General features: G+C 23.2%; 1 protein-coding gene across 4 annotated transcripts in view; it reads left to right on the plus strand.

Moving 5' to 3' along the window:
- LOC112693108 (V-type proton ATPase 116 kDa subunit a) overlaps positions 1–20242 on the plus strand; it is a 35493-nt gene that overhangs the window by 1446 nt on the left and 13805 nt on the right. For 2 of the 4 annotated variants that reach the window (XM_025568027.1, XM_025568029.1), the window contains exon 2: positions 16431–16550. In XM_025568027.1, coding sequence (XP_025423812.1) covers positions 16434–16550 — 117 coding nt within the window. In that variant the 5' untranslated portion in view covers positions 16431–16433. Of the gene's footprint in view, positions 1–16430; positions 16551–20242 lie in introns of those variants that run through there. The other 2 variants (XM_025568028.1, XM_025568030.1) reach the window with 1 other exon arrangement.

Genomic DNA, 20242 nt, shown 5'->3' on the forward strand with positions numbered 1-20242 from the left:
AATAAAAATTAAATATGAAAAATATAAAATTTAAAAAGCATTCTACCATAATTAATAGATTCGGATTCGTTTTTATTACTTAAAAATGTTCAATTATTTTGTATTCTTCAACAAATGCTAGATTTTAACCATGTGATTTTTTTTTATATTCATATCTAGTCATATGCAAAGTCCAATGTTATTAATCAATACACTTCAGTTAGGTTGGTACAGATCAAAAATAGCAAACAATTAATTAAGTGATAAATTGTTTTAAAAAATTAAGTTTAAATTATAGTTATTATTATTTAAAAAATTAAAATTTGAAATAATTACTATAGTTTTTTGTAAGTCTTATATATTATAATTATTTATTTAATAATAATAAAGTTTTTGGGGCCAAAATATTTAATATCTAAATATTCATTTTTGTTATTTTATTAATGTTTAAATAAGTCTTGTTTTTTAAGAAGTTTTGATGTTCAAAATAAAAAAATTAGAAAAGATAAATATTTTAATGGCAATGTGTAAATGATATTAAGAAGTCATAATGTAATGAATATTAGTTTAGATTTTTCTGGGTGAAGTCCAAATTGAATATTTGCCAAAAACATTTTCCTGATGACAATGGTTTGCTTCTAGAAACATATTAAATTTTTAAACAATTTAACCAATTTTGCTAACTTTATAGTTATTTTATGACTACTTGTGTGATGTGCTTAGTTATAATTTATGTAGTTTCACAGTCTAATTAACATTGAAAAAAATGTATAGTATAAATGCATAAACAATCATAATATTGTTTAAATTGTTAAAAAAAACAATAAACAATTTTGAAATAATTTTAAGATATTAAGATATGTTCATGTAATTTATTATTTTATTATTTATTATTTGTTAGTTTAATTTTAAATAAAAAACATTATTTTGAAGCTATACTATTTGATATTTATCTCAATATTTATGCAGGTATATTATAATAATTTTGTAGTAAGTATTTTAATTTGGTTTTAAGGTTCAAATATATCTTAAAAAATAATTATTGGTATAGACATTATTCTTAAATTTGTATGCCTTTATATATTGTTAACATTTCAATTCTATACAATATTGAAAATATAAAATATGTTTTAACATGAACTAATGTAACAATAAAATATTAATAATATTAATTAAATTAATATATATATATTATTAAATAACATTAAATTAATAATATTTGAACCCTGAAGACTGTTTACCTTATATGTTAACCTTAAATGTTGTAGGTTCTTGTTTTTATCTAAATTTGTTATTTTGTTGGACATTTATGTTTTTACATAAATCAATAGTCGACAAAAAGTTTTCCAATAAAATTATCGAATCAACAACATTAACAATACAATATATAATAGTGTATGAGTAACAAGTCCAAATCTTATACCAAATAAATAAAAATTTCTATCACCACTATTGTTTTTGAATATAATATCGATTCGAGTATCAGATTTAATATTATATATCAGGGATGGGTAACTGGCGGCCCCTTACTTTTTTTTTTTGGCTCAAACTATATTTTCAAAACAATTCATCACATTTTAATTTTTATCACATTGATCGTAAAATGTAGATATTATATTTTCTCTATCATTGAACTCCAGCTAAATCATTTAATTATTAAGTTTAATATATACCTATATATCGGTAGGTATAGCTAACATAGCTAGGTATATGTGTTAGGTACTTATTTTATTGTAATGGTTTAGACGTAAACTTAAGTTGTTGAAAATAAATGCTAATAGTCAATTTCGGTGACCTTTTTTCATGTTTCATTTTTTTACTATGGCCTGCCAGAATTTGAAATTCTAAAAGTTGGCCCTCTTGTTACATTGAGTTTCTCATCTCTGTTATATATTATAATTTAATAGTTTGGATTCTGATGATTACCGTATAAGACGGATATATGTGACGTTAATTTTGATTCCTATTGATTTTTTTCGTTGTAGAACTATATATTATGTTTTTATTAAACTTGTCCAATCTATATACCTACCAATTGCAGATTATCAAAATTACATCCTTTGTAATAACGAAAAAAAGACGTGAATAAAACGATTGTTTTATTTCCATTATTTTATGTAAATATATACACGAATATAAAATAATATAACAACATTTTAAAAATACTATAACGGTAAGTTACGAGTATATTAATTTTAAAACCTCATATGGTCAACAAAATAGGTAAGAAAGTAAATATTAATAGGCTTAATAAAATAAACCTATTTAATTGAATGGATCTAAATTATTATTATCGTAATGAAATAAATTATAATAATCGAAATTGATATAAGAAAGAACTACAACAGAAAAGTATTACAGTTTCTTAATGTATTTTATCTCTGAATATTATGCCCCTGTATATTGTGCTATATTACCCATACGTAAGTTCAACAAATTAGCAAAGACTAAAACATCTAGGTTATGAATAATATGATTGATTATAAAGAGTAACTAAATAGTACTATTTATAATCAATGATAATACTTAAATGAAATTGTAATATAATTAAATATACCCGTAGTTTTTGTCAAGATGACTAATTAAGTACCTACTTAGATAAAATAGTTAACCTATTATATAGTGAAGTGGTAAATATAGTAATACTACATGTCTTAGTAAACTCTTATAATATATTAATTAATCATATGCACTAATATTTTTTAATTATATTATAGAATTAAAATATAATCTACTATGTGTCTGTTTTTTATTGATATCTCAAAGATTTAGATTTAGATTAACTGTTATTACTGTTATATTTTCAAATATAAAAGAATTCGAAAATATAATGTAAATATATTTGTGAATTTAAAATCAGACACGGGTGGTACCAATACTCCGTAGAAAATATTTATAGAAACAATAATAATTTTAGTCCGAGGTTGCGTCCTATTATCATTATATTATATTGTTTAAATTTTATTTTTTGAAATATTTGCAGTTTTAATATTTATTATAAATTAATTTACGAATATGCTAAAATAATGGTTAGTTGAAAATTTAAAGTAGGAAATAGAACTTTTGATGTATAAATATTTCAATAATAAGCTCGTTATTAAGCTTTCAGTGAAAAACAATGGACGAAAAGCTAAAAAATAAAATTTACTGATTATAATTGGGATTATAAATTATAATATCTTCTAACCTATTGTAGTTTTTTAATTCTTATCTTTATTATAGCTTTATTGTAATAAAACTGTATTGTATGCCTTCATTTAAAGTTAGTATATTATGTTCGTAATATGATGTAATGATGCATACTCCCGTTTTAGTTAATTAATTTTGACATTCTGAATTAAATTCACTTTAAGAATTTTTACCCCAGGTTTGTGAAATTATTTTTCCCTGTAATTTAAATCTGGTATTATTTTATTTATTGTTGAATTGCATTCTTTAAATTTAAGAAAACTATTGGTTTTCGAGTCGTGTGCTTCTTTTGTAATAAATTATTTTACGCAGTGAAATACCCTAAACGCTGTCCTAGTAGCATTTTTTATCGATTGAATGATGGATATAGCTTGTTGGACTATAGACATGTCAAAATTACACAATGCTCATGTAGCATAAGTATTTTATAGTTTTAAATATTTAACCAGGTTCTTAACAAACGCTGTGAAATTCCTATATTTTTACTAAAATTTAAAATGTATAGTATTTATCACTTGAGGTTTATTTTCATTACAATAACTTTTAATTTAATAAAAATGTAAAAATAAATTTACTGTTATTTTATGTACATACTTAAAAGTAAAAAATTAAAATATAATTTTGCAACGTGTGATATGTATGTATTAAAAAATTATTGTCATATTAATTATTATTATTAATCATAAGAATTTTCATTTTTATAATCCTAGGATACCTGTAATACCTTAATATAATTAATTTTGTATAAAAGAAATAATATATATAAATATATATTGAATATTGAATTAACTCAAAACAGATTTAATAACTACATTTTTACTTAAAATTAATTCAGATTATAGAAAGATTTAGATATTATTTGAGTTTCGTCTTTTATAAAATACTTAATTACTCTTATAAAGTACTAAATATTCATGTATTATCCACGAGAGTATTACTTTTAATAATTATATTTACACTAATTTGCTAAACATCGAAGCACAAATTGAGTTTAGTGGTTTTTATCTCGGTTTCAAATAATTATAATGATGAACATTTTAATACTATTTAGCTAATTAAAAAAAAAACTTTTTACTTACTATGACTTTTATCTAAAAATACTAGAATAAATTAAACTAACGGCCATTATGTTAATTTGAAAACAGTATTATATGTAATACGTCTAAGCATATGTAATAACTGAAAACCTACAAATGAAAAACTTGTTAATAATATTCTTGGTTAGATTGTTAGATAGACACCTACATTTATTTTTCACATTCAAGTTACTGATTTTTTACTTAACTATACTTGTTTGATTTTTTCAGCTTTTAATTTTAAATCTAATTTTAAAGTTATTGTTTTGATTTTCCCTTCCTACATTTTTTTTGTTCAAATTATGTTATTAATGATTTATGTAAATAACAAAATTAAAAGTTTTAAATTAATAATTCTATCTAAATTAATACAAAATCTAATTTTTATTTTTTTCATTAAACTAGAAAATAAACTGAATAAGTAAATACCGTGAAATATATTGTTATACTTTTTTAAGAATCATATGATATTTTATGAATAATCGTATAAATCCGTTTTAAGTACTAAAATAATTATAAGAGAACTTATATTTGAATTATAATTATATTATATTTTTAGTAATGTTACTAAAATAATCAAAAAAAACTTATTTTTGTTTATTTTAAAGCATATATAGTATACGTTTTTTATTTTGATAAAATAGATTTTGATGATAAAATATTTCTTTCACAATTTATATTATAAATGTTATTCTATTGTACTCTGACTGCTCTACCTTATACCTTTCACCTTTTTTCCCTGAGGCTTTTATAATTGCCAAATTTTATTAGGGTGTGAAATGAAAATTGAGTACAGGTATCATGCTGTGTTTTTTTAACGAGTTAATTTATTTTAAAAATGTATATATTTTAAACCCTTGAGACTATCTTGCACACATTGCAGTATATATGAACTCTTTACGGAGAGGGATGAAATTGTAAATAAAGTGCCGTTAATATTTATAAAAAATGCAGGAAATCAAATGATTTTTCATTAATTTATACCTTAATTACTTAATTTTATGTTCATTAATATATTATAATAGCTCGCAAATATATTATAAATTACATGGTGCACCCATCTATTGATTAATATCATATGTGAAATCGGAAAGGAAGATTTCGGGAGTATCTTTTCCTAAAACTCCCGAAAAATCGGAATTTTAATTCATTCTATGCCAAGGCAAAAGATTTATTCGTATTGAAAGGGAACCGAATATTACATGCCAAAAATTACAAGTATGTATAATGACAATTGTTGAAAATTCAATATTAGCACAAATTTAGTATATTAGTCAAATTGTGTTGCGTGCCGTCAAGTCAAAAGTTTTGTATTTTAAATAATAACTCAATTTTTAAATTGAGTTACTATTTTTTATTGTAAAATATTCTAAGTTCAATTAATTACTTTATTAGTACATAAAAATTTTTCTAAGTCTAAAACATTTAATTTATTAAGTTGACTGCCGTGAAGATGTTACAATCGGACTAAAATATATTTCAAAATGGGTCTGTTCAGGACCTTCTTATATACTCTGATCTTATGTGAACACATGTCCAACACAGAATTTGGCAGTGATATATAATTCCCGTGTATGGAGTTGTTTTCCTGATAATTCATAATGTGACTAATTTTTAATCATTACTGTTTTGATGTTATTTTGTATGTGGTCCATACCTACTTACTATTGTATGCCCATCCGCTGATTAATATTTTAATTTATTATATAAGTGCCTACATCTACTAATAATAAATACTATTTATATTTACGGATTTCTAAGCCTATCCATGTGAACTTATCCGTTATATGTATATGCATTGACTGTGATACCACTTTACATGTATCACATGTATCCATAGTTTGGCCCGACGAGAGGGGTGGGTAGCAGGGGCTGTAACCCAGGGTTCTGGGGCCTGATCAAGTCCACTACGTCTCGGTCATGGTGTCGAGCTATTTATGGATCACCAACATGAATCGTGCTAATAACCTACCCAAATAATTATAACGTATGCTGTTTAGTTATAACGAGTCTACAATAAAGTGAACACTACAATATTGATATAAATAACATTTTCAAAAAAGACCTATAGGCTATAAATAATTATTTTCATCAAATCTGTGGAATAACCGTGACTGCGATTACGTTATCTCTTGGTATACACATTTTAAAAGACGACACTGGATGTCAGTGGCAAGTTTAAATACCTCGTATGAGAAGGGCCTGGATTAATTTGCCCCTAGGGCCCTTGATTTCTCTCCACGGCCCTGTCCGTAGTACATAATATGTATGTCCGTAGTAGTACTTATTTATTACATATTTACTGATTTATCTATGTCTACTGAGAAATATTTATTTTAATCTCGATTTTAATGTGTTCCGTTATATCGTATAGTTATTATATATATATATTATAAAATAATATTTTAAACTTAAAAATTATTTGTCGCAGTCAAGTATACTTTTTTATTTATTCTCGTATATATAAATAAGATAATCTTACCATATTAAATTATTTTACCAATTGTATTTTAGTAATAATATTTTAATATTATTCATGGGTGTATTTTGTTGTTTTGTTCATCTTCGGTTAATAAGCTATAAATTAATATATTTTATTAGTTTGTCATTTTTATCAAAATATTTATTATTTCCATTTGTATGCTTTCCATAAAAATGTGTGTATTCATTGATTTAATACGAATTTTAATAATGACCTCATAATAATCAAAGATGTATTGTTCGTCATTTTCTAGTTTTGTCCATTTAACTGACTAGTGATATAAAACTAAAAATTTGTACACGTTATATTTTTTTTATGTTTTAATGTCAATGACCTATTCGAAAAAACACTACGATTTTACGAGACTAGCGACCTCTAAGTTTAATGAGCAGCTAAGGATATTCGCATGTGCAGTACGGTAATCCACTTTGGTTAATAACTCATAACCATCCCCAATTGGTCAATACTAATGTTCAAACCTTTACTAATCAAACAAGGTCATGTTATGGTAATTCTTTCGTGATGTGCTACTTATTACTATTAAAATATATTTAAGAAATGGGGTATTTAACTATAGGTAACGAATTACGTGTTAAACTTCAATGTTATTCTGAATCTTAATCAACTCTGTCTAATGTGTCATAACTTGTGACAGATTTTATAATTTATATTCATAATATTTTAAACTAACTAGGTATTAAAAATATATCTAAAATAAACTTCATCTTTAAAATAATAAAAAAATGTTTAATTTTTCACAAAACACAATTTAATATTGAAAAAATGTATAAAAGCCTATTATATAACATTATTATAAAATGTTCTAAGCAAAATAATTTAAAAGTTATCTCAAATAATATTTGTGCCCAAAACAATTAGATACTTAGGTAATTTTATATTTTTAGTAGTAGGTATTATATTTAATAAGATAACTAGGTATTTAATAATTTTCGGAAATTTGATTTTCAATCAATATATTTTTCAAAATAAATATATTTTCTTCAATATGGTAAATAGAAGGTAATTTATACTTATAATACTTTCGAAATGTTTGACATGATTTTAGAACTGTTTAATAGGACCCGCCCAAGCCTTCCTACTACGTCAATAATCAAAGACACCTGAATACTTAATAACTTAACCATTGCTTTAATAACCGTGATATTTTTGATTATTTCAGTTATATTGTTCTTTAATTTATACATTTTCATGATAAAAATACTTAACAAGTCTCAATTATACATACCTATTAGTAAACATATATTTGACTATAAATATTTTCAAAATGTATAAACGTGTGTTATATATTATATATATATATATATATATAGTTCATTAAATATATAAATATAGTTTATAGGTTATATAATATATTATCAGCTCCTCAAGGTTCTTTCTATGCAAACATTTGTTCAAGTGAGGTGTATTAATGTATTTATCTGTTACTAAACAATAAAAATATTGTTTTGTTTGTACTATGTATGAATGTACATATAAGTTTATTTCGCTTCCAAAAACAGTTGCTATCGTTGTTACACAATAATATGTTAATAAATAAAAATGAATGTTAAACTCCTGCAAGTAGGTACGTTGAATTTTCATTATAAATTAAAAAAAATTAAATCATTTTATTTTGACTTAAAATTTTTTTATTTGATTGAGGTCACTGAATATCTTATTTCTACTTTTGGTATTTTTTTTTTTTTTTTTTTTTTTAATATTTACAGATTTCTGTCGTAATAAATAATATATATTTTTTAATTTAAGACATTTTCTATAAGCACAAAAATAAATGTATCGATAATTATGTTTAAATTTGATCTAGAACTAAGATAAGTATTTTAAATGTTAGTGTAATGCTCATATATTTAAGATCAAATAAAATAACTAAATTAAAATTATAAGATTGTTTTCGAAAATACTTTTTTTTATCTATAAAAATGATTATTCAAAACCCTTGTGCATCTAAATAACGTAAACATTTTTAACTGTACTTATTTTTTAAATTGTTAATAATTGATGCTTTAATTCGTATTTCCGTCTTTATTTTCCCTTTCGTATTTCTATGATTAACGAATAAAATAACATCTCTATTGTATGTCCTTAGTAATTTATTGAGTTACAACGTACAATTCTTATGAAGTATACTATATTGTGTTCTGGAGACAGCTTTATAATAATAATTTGAGAGATAATGTTATGTATTACATAGACGATACGAAACAGGATTTTATCATACTTAAGACGAAAAAATATAAATTATAGTTATTTTATTGCTAATGAAGTAGAAGGTAATATTTTACTAATATAATTGATTAATTTTGTTTAAACTTTTAATTTGTATTATAACGGATCGTTAAATACAATATACTAAAATTGTAACACTATATTTTAACTTAAAAGGTAGGCTACATTTAATTAAATACATAGAATCTTTAAAAATACCTAAGAAAATACAATGTGCATTTATTTTTTCCAATATATATATAGGTAATATTACTTTTAAACAATGTCTGATGTATTTATAAAAAAGTCAATACCCATGGTCGATTCTTATAAGTAATACAAATTATATATTTTGTCTCTTAAACTCATTTAATAGGTATTCTTTATGAAAAGACCTTTTTTTTATATATTATTTTAAACATTAATTTCTAAAATAATGTAACTATTATATTTTTTAATATTCGATTTTAAGACACTTTTACTAGTAGTTTGATTTATTAAACGTTGTATTAATAATAATTGACTACTAAACCTATTTATATTTTAAAATATTAACAAAATAAGTTAAAATAATTATACGAATTACAATCGGTTTTATTAGTAGTGGATTATACTATTGAAGATCATTCAGTAGAACGAACATGTGTTGTACAATATCACACATGTTAATCGAAGATAACCAATTTCATGATTAATTAACTAGGTATGTCGCCAAACTACTACTCAATATTTAGCGACTGACATCACGTGCCAAGTTTCATAAAAAATGCATTGGTATTTTTATCAAATGCACCGAAAACATGATAACAACGTTTTACTGACATACCTAGTTATTTCTGTCTATAGATTTTAAAACTTGAGTATCCCTTTAAATATAAGTAGTCAACTCCCAATATATTTTATATTTAATTTGTCTTCACTTTAATTTAAATCTAGGATATTAAACTTGAAGCGATTAGGGATGAAAAAGATCGCGCGAAGTAGTAGTAGAAAAATCAAGACCCCGAATGAGCAATAAAACCTAAAAAGAATTAATATTTTAACTTATTAGGTATCGTTAATGATTTGTTTTGTTTCAAGTAACTATTAAATATTAATTTCATTATTCGATTATAAACTTTTGGATACACACACATATATAGGTATATATATCTCGATAAAAAAAAAATATATCAAATTAAATGGACCTGAATTTCATATCTAATGTTTTTAGTGCCCATACTATTAAAAAGCATGTACAAATGAAGCTTAATGAAAATTATAGAACAATTTATACCAGGGTCATAATTTCCTTGTCTTTTAGTAGGTTTGTGGTGTTTTAGTTAAAAGATTTTAAACTAAATATAGAAGTTAAATTACACGAAATGAAAATTTGATGTTATAAAATATTTATCAATGTAACACAGCATTTTTTTTTTTTTTTTTTTGATAAGTTACATACATGTAACGTGTTGAATAAAACCATTGCTTATTCATACAAGTATTTATAATCAATGATCAATGATAAAATTAATGAATTAACAGTCTGCTTTCGACATCTTAGTTCATTTTTTTTCACCAAAGTGACAGGTTTAGTGATTAGTGTGAATTATTCATTTTAACGCTATCATCATTAATCACTTAAAATAATATTGAAACATTAATTTTGATTACCGGACTTAAAATTTGAATGTTTCATTTTTAAACGAAGACATAAATATAAATATATGTTTTACAATATACTAGAAGCTTAAATTTTCGTCAATTTATACGATTATTTATAAATAATTAAAATCTTAAACAAAATGTATTAAAAGTTAATTTTTAGTTTCTATATATAACTATTCAACAACTCTATTACCTACCTATACCAATATCAGTCGTAAAATGTTTAAATATTTCAACCTTCTATGGATATGTTTTTATTGAAACTTGCCTTTATATGTATTAAAATGTCTAACGCACGCACGCATACATACATACATGAATACATATATTTATATATATATATATATATATATATATATATGTATTAGAAAAATCATATACTAATACACCTTATAACTAACGAATAAACTAAAAACAAATAACAACTAGTGTCACGTAAATGAAATCGTAGTGAATGCCGTATTATCGGATTGGCCTGGGTGGACGCTTTCTCCCTTTGACCCAGACTGAGGAAGTGTCCTGTGACGTCAACAGGCTACCCCACTTGTCCCGTTGGCATTTTAGCTTGTTGGACGGCTCAACGTGGTGTTCTATCCAACGCAAGTATGTATGTATATATATATATATATGCATATTTATCCAAATATTAAATTATCCATGCGTGTAAGTATAATAATACCATCCAATTAATTACAATTTTGTAATGTATAATTGTTGTGTATAATTCTAAAGTATCATTTTAATTTTATGTTTCCTATAGTTTGTGTCATTCAATAAAAATAAATTGCCATTTTGTTGATTAAAAAAATGCCAATTAAAATTTAATACGAGTGTTAAATGTCTAGAAATTTGTATAAGAGTCAATTATTATTGACAAATTTATGATTATTATGTGGTTCATAATTTTTTCTTCATTGCGACTTAAAATATTTTAATAACATTTCTTTGAATAGTATACGAGTATAACTGAATTAGTTGTATATACTTATTTTATATTACTTACTAAACACTTGTTTAAGTTAATCATTAAATCATTATATAATCTTATCCATCAATATTTTATAAAAAATATTGTTGGTAAACTTTACGAACTAGGTTTTTTTTTTACTTTTGAACATTTTGTAGCAATGAGAAAATAAAATAGATTTTGTCTCATTGATTTGTATATGAATCTTCTTCTACTTCGCCTTTCTCTCAACTATTTATAATCGACCACCTTTGTCCTAAACCTCCACCCATCTCGATTTTTTACATCCCCTACGCACACACCAATAACACTTAAATTATTCTCAATCGTATCCAACCATCTCTTTTAGTTCTCCTTTTCCTACATTTTTTTGTAAACAAATAAATTCATTATACATCGATATTCAGACCAATAGATTCTTTGGTTGATAATTTTAATTATATATTTTTACTATTCAATAGTAAATATAAAAAAAAAATTGATACATTTTTTAAAGAATTTATCTTAAAATTATTATAATTAATGATTTCATTAAAAAAGTTAGACTATGATATAATGCAGGACAAATCTAAAATTCGGTATTCTGAGTAGATAATAGAAATAATATTCATATTTATAACTATGTTTACTCTACTCTTAATTTAATTATAAATATGATCAAATTTAAAATGTTTACTTATTAAAAATGACTTATTAATTGAACTCTTGACTTTATTTATATGTGTTCATTTTTTCTCATAAAAGGTCGGTAGTAATTTTTAAGATAATATTTCGTAAGTACATATACTCGTATACTATTTAAGTTCGTTTAATAATTTTTTTTAATATACTGAAAGCATAACTGAAATTTAGTCAATTATATGCTATTATTAGAATATTCTGCCTACAAATTGTTGTCAAGTTTTATTTTAATTTATAAAATATTACAAAACTATTGCTAAAAAAAAAGATGATGTAAAAATATGATGACTAATTTAAAGCCTTATGGAGTATCTTGATTGAGAAATTCAATTTTATATTTTGTTTTGCTATTAATAATAATAATATACTATGAACTTCTATTTGATATTTATATATTGAACATAATATATACTCATACTGAGTGATGAATTATTGAAAGAATAATTAATTTTTTCCGTCGTTGCTTGCTAATGTGGATAGACGTACTCGTATAAAAATCTTTCGGATTCATCAGTTTTGTAACGAATTAAAAAGGTGCATTCTGTCTTAACATATATAGTAAAATGTGTTTTGTGTATTGATTCTATAGCTTATTATTAATTTATTATTAAGGTAGTCTAACTTGTATTGGACATTTCTATTGTATATTTTTAAACCCTTGCTTAAAATTACCTTTGTGTTATATAATTTTTTTTGTTTGTATCAAACAGTTAAACATTAAAAATTAGGCCTACAATATGTTAAAAATTTAAACTCAGTATAATAGTTAATATATTATGTACCTGTTTTGAGTATAAAATAAATACTTTTTAGTTTATGATTGGCAAGTGTCTATATAAATTTAGAAAATATCTGGAAGTCGTCAGTTATCAAATTAACTAATAAATGTTTATATTTTAATATTTACTCGTATTATTATTAATTTATAATAAATATCAGTACCTATGACGCTGGCTTCAAAATAGTCATTTAATTAAGACAAATCTATTATATATCATCAGGGGTGGATCAAAAAATAAGAAGTAAGGGGGAGGGGAGTAATATGTATTTAACGAAAGATAAAGTATATAATTTTAGTAAATACTTGTATAAATTAGTTATAATATATTTTAAAATTATAAAATATGAAATATTAATAAATTCATTAGTATTTTGACTAATCTCCAATTAAAGACATACTATTAAATATTTATTACATACTTACATAATATATAATACGTTCAAAGGGTGAAGCTAAAGCTCCTTAGCCCCCCTTGGATCTGCGCCTGTGGAACATAAATTTTAGCATATAATACATAATATATACTTTAAGATATATGAAACTTCGAATAATTGATTTGGAAATAATTAGGTGTTGTCTGTACAGTAAAGGAAAGAAAATGTATTAATAAAAGGTTAATATCAAATTTTTCAATAAATAAAAACAATACCATATAATCAGTATTTAATTTTAAACGATCTATAGAAACTGAAATATACCTGATTTTAATGTATTTATGACGAAATTTTTAATCGACTACGTGGAATCGGAAAAGTATTTTTTTTCATATTATATGGAAAAAAACTTAAAAGCATTCACCGTTTTATTATGTGGTGCGATTTTATTTTATAGACTATAAGGTTTAAATGGCTTTTTTCAAGTTTTTTTTTTATCTTTTGTTAACGGTAGTTGGACAAAAGAACGTTGCATTAATGTAAGCCCATATTCTCATATTAACGATGAATACAAGTTTGTTAAAATTAAAATCGTAAAAATATAATAATTCGTTTTGTTCATTTTAATAGTATATAAAATAATTATGTATTATCTTCGTGCATGCACACCTTATGTATAAATTCACGCACGTAAACCCCTCCTCAGTATTCTGGTATTAGTTTAAATAGCCTATTTTTTGTATCAAGAGTGTATTTGAACAAGCTGATAATATTCTACGTATAACATTATAGTTGAATAGTTTGCTAATCACGTGCACCTTAACAACACGATTATAATTTTTGTAATCAGTTGTAGTCGTCCAGATTATTTGCTTATAAAATTATAAAAACCTTATTAAACATGTCCCGGATATTTTACACGGTTTTTTAATTTCTAAATATTTTAAAAAATATAAATACTTATCAATGTTTCAATTTGGGGATTGGAAGCAGTGATCTATTGATTCGTATTTATCTCGTGCAAGTCGGTAATTCAGATGAATTTTACTTATAACGTAATAATTTATCGTTCATACGAGTTTGCTGTGCTGTTTATTGTGATATCTTCGAGATAAATTCTCTTATGTATTCATTTTTGGGATTTGTATCTACAAAAATTAGACAACTAATTATGACAATTTGAAAAGTTTTTAATTTTTCAATTCATATATAAAAACTACAGTGTAGAATAGTATTATTGATTAAGGCCGGTGAGAGGGTGATGATGGGAAGGTGAGAGCCTCGGGGCCCGTATATCCGAGAAGGCCCGTCGTCCCAGCTTTTTATACAATATTTTTATTTAAGTATGAAATATAAAAAATAAATTATAAACAAGTAGTATGTATATCATGGCCAAATAAGGGGAAGTAAAGGAGGCCTGAAAGCGATCAGTCCCGGGACTCTCAAAAGTTCTTGTTGGCCCTGCCATTGATTATAGAATAATTATTCTATAATCAATGGTATTATGTAGTTTATTTATATATTTCTCAATTTCTTGTGTAAGTAGTTATTTTTAAAAAAATAATATAATTTTGTCCAACTAAAAATAATTTTCCCTAGTGATTTACCAGCACTTCCAGATATTTGCTCCGAGGTCTTAAGCATAAGGGCTCTTAAGGCATATACATACCATAAATTATTTTATTTTTTTTTTTTTTGTGAATGTTACAAAATCGCTTTTATTTTATTTCGAACATATAAAATGTATTTTTCACCCATTATAAAATAAAAAAATTAAAATATATGTGCTTGCGTGTTTTATGAAAAAGAAAATAATTACAAAAATCTATTATGCTTTTATATAAATAACAATTATTTAAGCTGTTATTATTACTTCTTTCGGCAACCGTTGATTTTTTCATGTAAAATGATTTTTATATTAAAGCCTTTCATCTACACCCAAAATGTCTGTGGCTTAAACTCACCATTAAAACTAAAACTAATAACTTTATACATATTTTAGTTGAAAATAATGATATATTGATCAAGTTATTAAAAATAATCAATAGTTATAATATTAGGAGTCATACGTGTTTAGAACTATAAAATGAAAGGGTCTGTGAATGTTATAAACTTATGTTTATAATATAGGTTTATATATCATAACATGGTTGTATTATAATATAATAACACTTATGGTCTTATAAAAAAAATTTTTATATAAAAATAAAAATAACATATCAATTTTGCTAATTTTTAGCAATGTATAATATAGAAAAAATAATGTTTATAATATGTACATTATATATTTATATAATACATATCTAATGTTTACTAAAAGATTAAAAAAACCAAAGACCATAGTCCATATATTCTGGACTCACTTATATTTTATTAGTTATTAGTGTTATTATATTATGTTTTATATAGTCCTATACAAAACAAACCAGATAAAACGTATATAACTAAGATATAGTATTTTTAAGTCATTATCTATTATAAAAGTGCTCAATATTTATTTTCATAAAATATAAAATACGTTATAATGGATTAAATAATATTTTAAAAATACATTCGAGAGATACAATTGCAGGTACTTTTAAATTACAATTAATTATTTTTGGTAATACATATATAATACTTATATATTATTTATTTAATACATATATTTCCTATTTATAAAGAATCAAATAAAACATAGATGTTTGCATAGATGAGTGCATATGTACAGTGTATGCTTTATTTTCTTAAATATGAATACTTATACCTAGTAAATTTATATGTATACGATTACGAATATATTATATTAAATAAATTATGTTTGTTTTCTTATATTTATATATTGTTTTATTTAATTTACATATTGTAATGATAAACCAGTACGTTGATGTCAGCTTATTTTTATTTGCATATTTATGACTGAAATACTTATTGTATTTACTAGTTGATTTTCCCAACGTTACTCTGGTTAGTTTTTAGTTATTTTTAATAATTGTTATTATTATTTTAATGTACAAAAATGTATAATTTTAACTATTTGCATTGACAGAAAATGGGATCCATGTTCAGGAGTGAGGAAATGGCCTTATGTCAGCTTTTCATACAGCCTGAAGCCGCTTATGCATCTGTGGCCACAATGGGGGAAGAAGGTGTTGTACAATTTCGAGACGTAAGTAGCACAAGTTTGACTAATAACGATTACTAAAGTTGCATGAATAATGATAATACATTTTTTCTCTTCAATAGAATTTTTCAGTTTTTACTTGTACTTATATTTTATCGCTTAAAAAATAAGTACCAAATTCTTCATGTATCATAGTCTTTGTCAACATTTAAGGACCAATATAAGCCAGTAGTTTATCTTCTAAACCTTAAAAATATACTACCAACATTATTTTTAACATAAAAATATGTATATAAAATAAGATACCAATACATTGTAGATCTTATCAAGCTTAATTTCCAGTTAGTCACATACGTTTATCTAACAATATTATCAAGTTAAGGATTGTTTTATGGATTTACAATAATTAATCAATTACGATTTTATTTTACAATTCTACTTAAAATTTCTAAAAATGAAAATAAGCTTTCTGGATGATCTTGTAATAATAATATTATTATATTATAATATTATATATATTATATATTTATTTATAGTGCATATTTCTATATTTTTGTCAATTGTGTATGCTAGTATGTTGTTCTACTGATTTATTAATAAATTATATATGCTATATAAGACTATATCCATATTATGAATGTCTTACAATATATGTTCTATGTAAGTTCATTTTAGTATTTGACCATTATATCTCAAAAACAATGAACAATTTTACTAACACGTTTTTTTTTTTTTTGCATCTAACACTACACATCATATTGGGTCATTCAGTCGTATTTTTTAATTACTTAAATCATCTTTTGATTTGTTATGAAAACGCTTCTTAACTATAAGAAGTTTTATCTTTATCTAGAAAATTATTGACCTAAAAGTGAACAACGCAATTAGTTAGATTTTATCGATTCTTATTTTATCTATTCCTAGTTTTATAATTTTATCCATGAGTAAAACAAATTATAATCAAATACGAGTACGTTATAATCTATTCCTTGTTTTTTTTTTTTATATATATATATATATATAGATTTTTTTTATAGATTTAATGTTTTATAATTAGTCAAATATAGTTCTTCTTAAATTCAGCCATGTTGATATTTTCGTATACTATTTCTTGAAATGCAAAACAATAGATTATTAATTAACTCGATGTCAAAATGCATAAAGCAATTATAATTACATAGTAAAAATTTTGATTGATCACGAATCATGATTTATGATCGATAAAAGAGTCAACTATTATAATTATTTCAAAACAATATGAGTGACTTGAATAAAATCCAATTGCTTTATAATTTATGTACAATATACTTTATTATTCTTGCCTTTATCTCTATGTTATTTATAGAATTTAAATTATTGTGATGGTTACAATCTTTTATTATAAAATTATGACTCTATCATACTTTACTAATTATATAACGGTAAATAAACACATATATTTTTACACTATTCTTTTTTTTTCTAATTATCAAGCTTTCAAAATATTGAAAATTATTGTATGTATGGTCTAACTTATAGATTTTTTTTGTAAAATCTTATCGATTATTATTTTCTGGTCCATTTTTATATTGCAGTTGGCATATTTGAAGAATTTTGCTCCCACTGATACGTATATCATTGGTTTATTATCAATATGAAATAAAAATAACAGTACATTTATTGTTCTCTGAATTAAATCTCTTGAATCAATTGATTTGATTTACCAAAAGTTATATATCTTGGTGCTCTACGACACACTTTGTACACTATGAAATGTGAATGTGTACTGTTTATTTAAAATATAAATCTATTTTAATCCTATCCCAGTTAAATATATTTTATCTTAAGAACAACTGTTTGTTTAATCATAAGGGCGTATTTAAATATTTTTAATTTATAGTATTTTTTTTATTAACAATGATAATAAAAAAGCTATAGTACTTAATAGAATAACTCCTAATTTTAAAAGAATTTTTAAAGCATAGTTCTTAGATATCACCAATTATAACAATACAACTTAGTCACATTAAATCAATACATTATTTAACATAAGAATTTAACAATAACCTTATATTTTAAAAAACAGGAAAAAATACCATTATCCCTCTCTGTGAGAAAATTAAATTAAAAATAATCAAAGTTACTGGATTTTCAGAATGTTTGATTTTACTAACTCTAATTTTTCGAAAAAATAACTGTTTTAAAAGCTTCATTTAATTATACCAACATATTTTGGTATTTACTAAGAAATTTATGTAAATTCAAGCCATATTTTTGAAAAATTATTATTTTTCTTAGCCTAGATCTAGGATTTTTGACCTATTCGTAAAATTATATTTTATAAGATTGGATGGCTTGAAGTCATGCAGCTTGGATACTTTTAACCCTTTGATTCTTTCGTTGAATACAAATGTTGAGTGGTTACTACAAAAACAATATTATAACGTTTATGTGTATCTCATTCTTAAAAATGTGAATATATGAGTATAAAATACATATAAATAAATTAAGAATTACGTACAGTAATACTATTTGTATAAACCATTACACTGCCCTTTTTTTATCGAAATTGTATTTTTATTACAATTAAGAATGAAAAACTTTTAATGATGTTTAAATTTTATTACACAGCAAGTTATACATCATTATTGAGATTTTTTTATGACCAATAATTTAAAAATAACTATTGAACTTTTAAGAGCCAATTTTTAATGGAGTTCCGAGTTCTAACATTTGAAAAAATAATTTGTAAATTAACAAAATTTGAATTATTATTTTTTACATTATTATTAATTAAAACAGTTTATTTTTTTAATTTTATATTTATATTATATATTTTATATTTTATAAAAACATTTTTATAGCTTACAACTTGTATTTATCTGTTGCACTTAATGTTAATACAAAATGTATTAATGTTGTTTTATAAAACATATTAAATCTTTAAAATAAATATCACCAGTACTTACAATTATTAATGATAGTTAAATGTAGAAATGTATTAATAATGGCAAAAACTCTTAGAGCCAGAATAAGAAGAAATAATACTTTTAATTGCCTCATAAATTAATAACATACTTACATACTTTAACAATATATTCATTTTTAATACATGAAAATTAATAACGGTATTAAATTCCTAGGATAATCTCGTTAGTCCGAATGTATTTAAAGATTATTTTTTTATCTTAATGAGTTATCTTGGACTACTACCCTTCTGTACTACTATAATTCGATATGCGTATGTATACAGAATGTTAAGCATATAGTTTACATGAGTTTTCTAAATTACATATGTTATAATTTGTTTAATAATACGTTGAACTTATTTATTATAATTTCATAAGTATGATATCATTAAATATTTATTAAAAAAATTGATCTTCACGTACAAATTTTAAAAATATTGACTAGAATTTGAGAAACAGTATACAATTATAAATTATTTATTCTGTGCTATAAGGACGTTAGAACTAAATATCCACTAATAATTTATAAGAATTAATTTTAGTCACATGATTAAAATGATAAATATAAAATATATCTGAAATAGATTTTAACTGCACTCTGTATGGTTATATCATTAAATTATATAACTAATGTAATATTTTAGTTATAAAGGTCACTGTAAACTATTGCGTGCATTTGATAATGTATTTGATAGATGAATAAATAATAATATTGGTATGTCTAACAAACCTATGAAGTGTACTATAGTTATCTAAACTGACTTTCTTTTATAAAATTTTACTGACTTC

This window comes from Sipha flava, unplaced genomic scaffold (assembly GCF_003268045.1).
Source record: "Sipha flava isolate LNK unplaced genomic scaffold, YSA_version1 80_pilon_pilon, whole genome shotgun sequence".
NCBI lineage: Eukaryota > Metazoa > Arthropoda > Insecta > Hemiptera > Aphididae > Sipha > Sipha flava.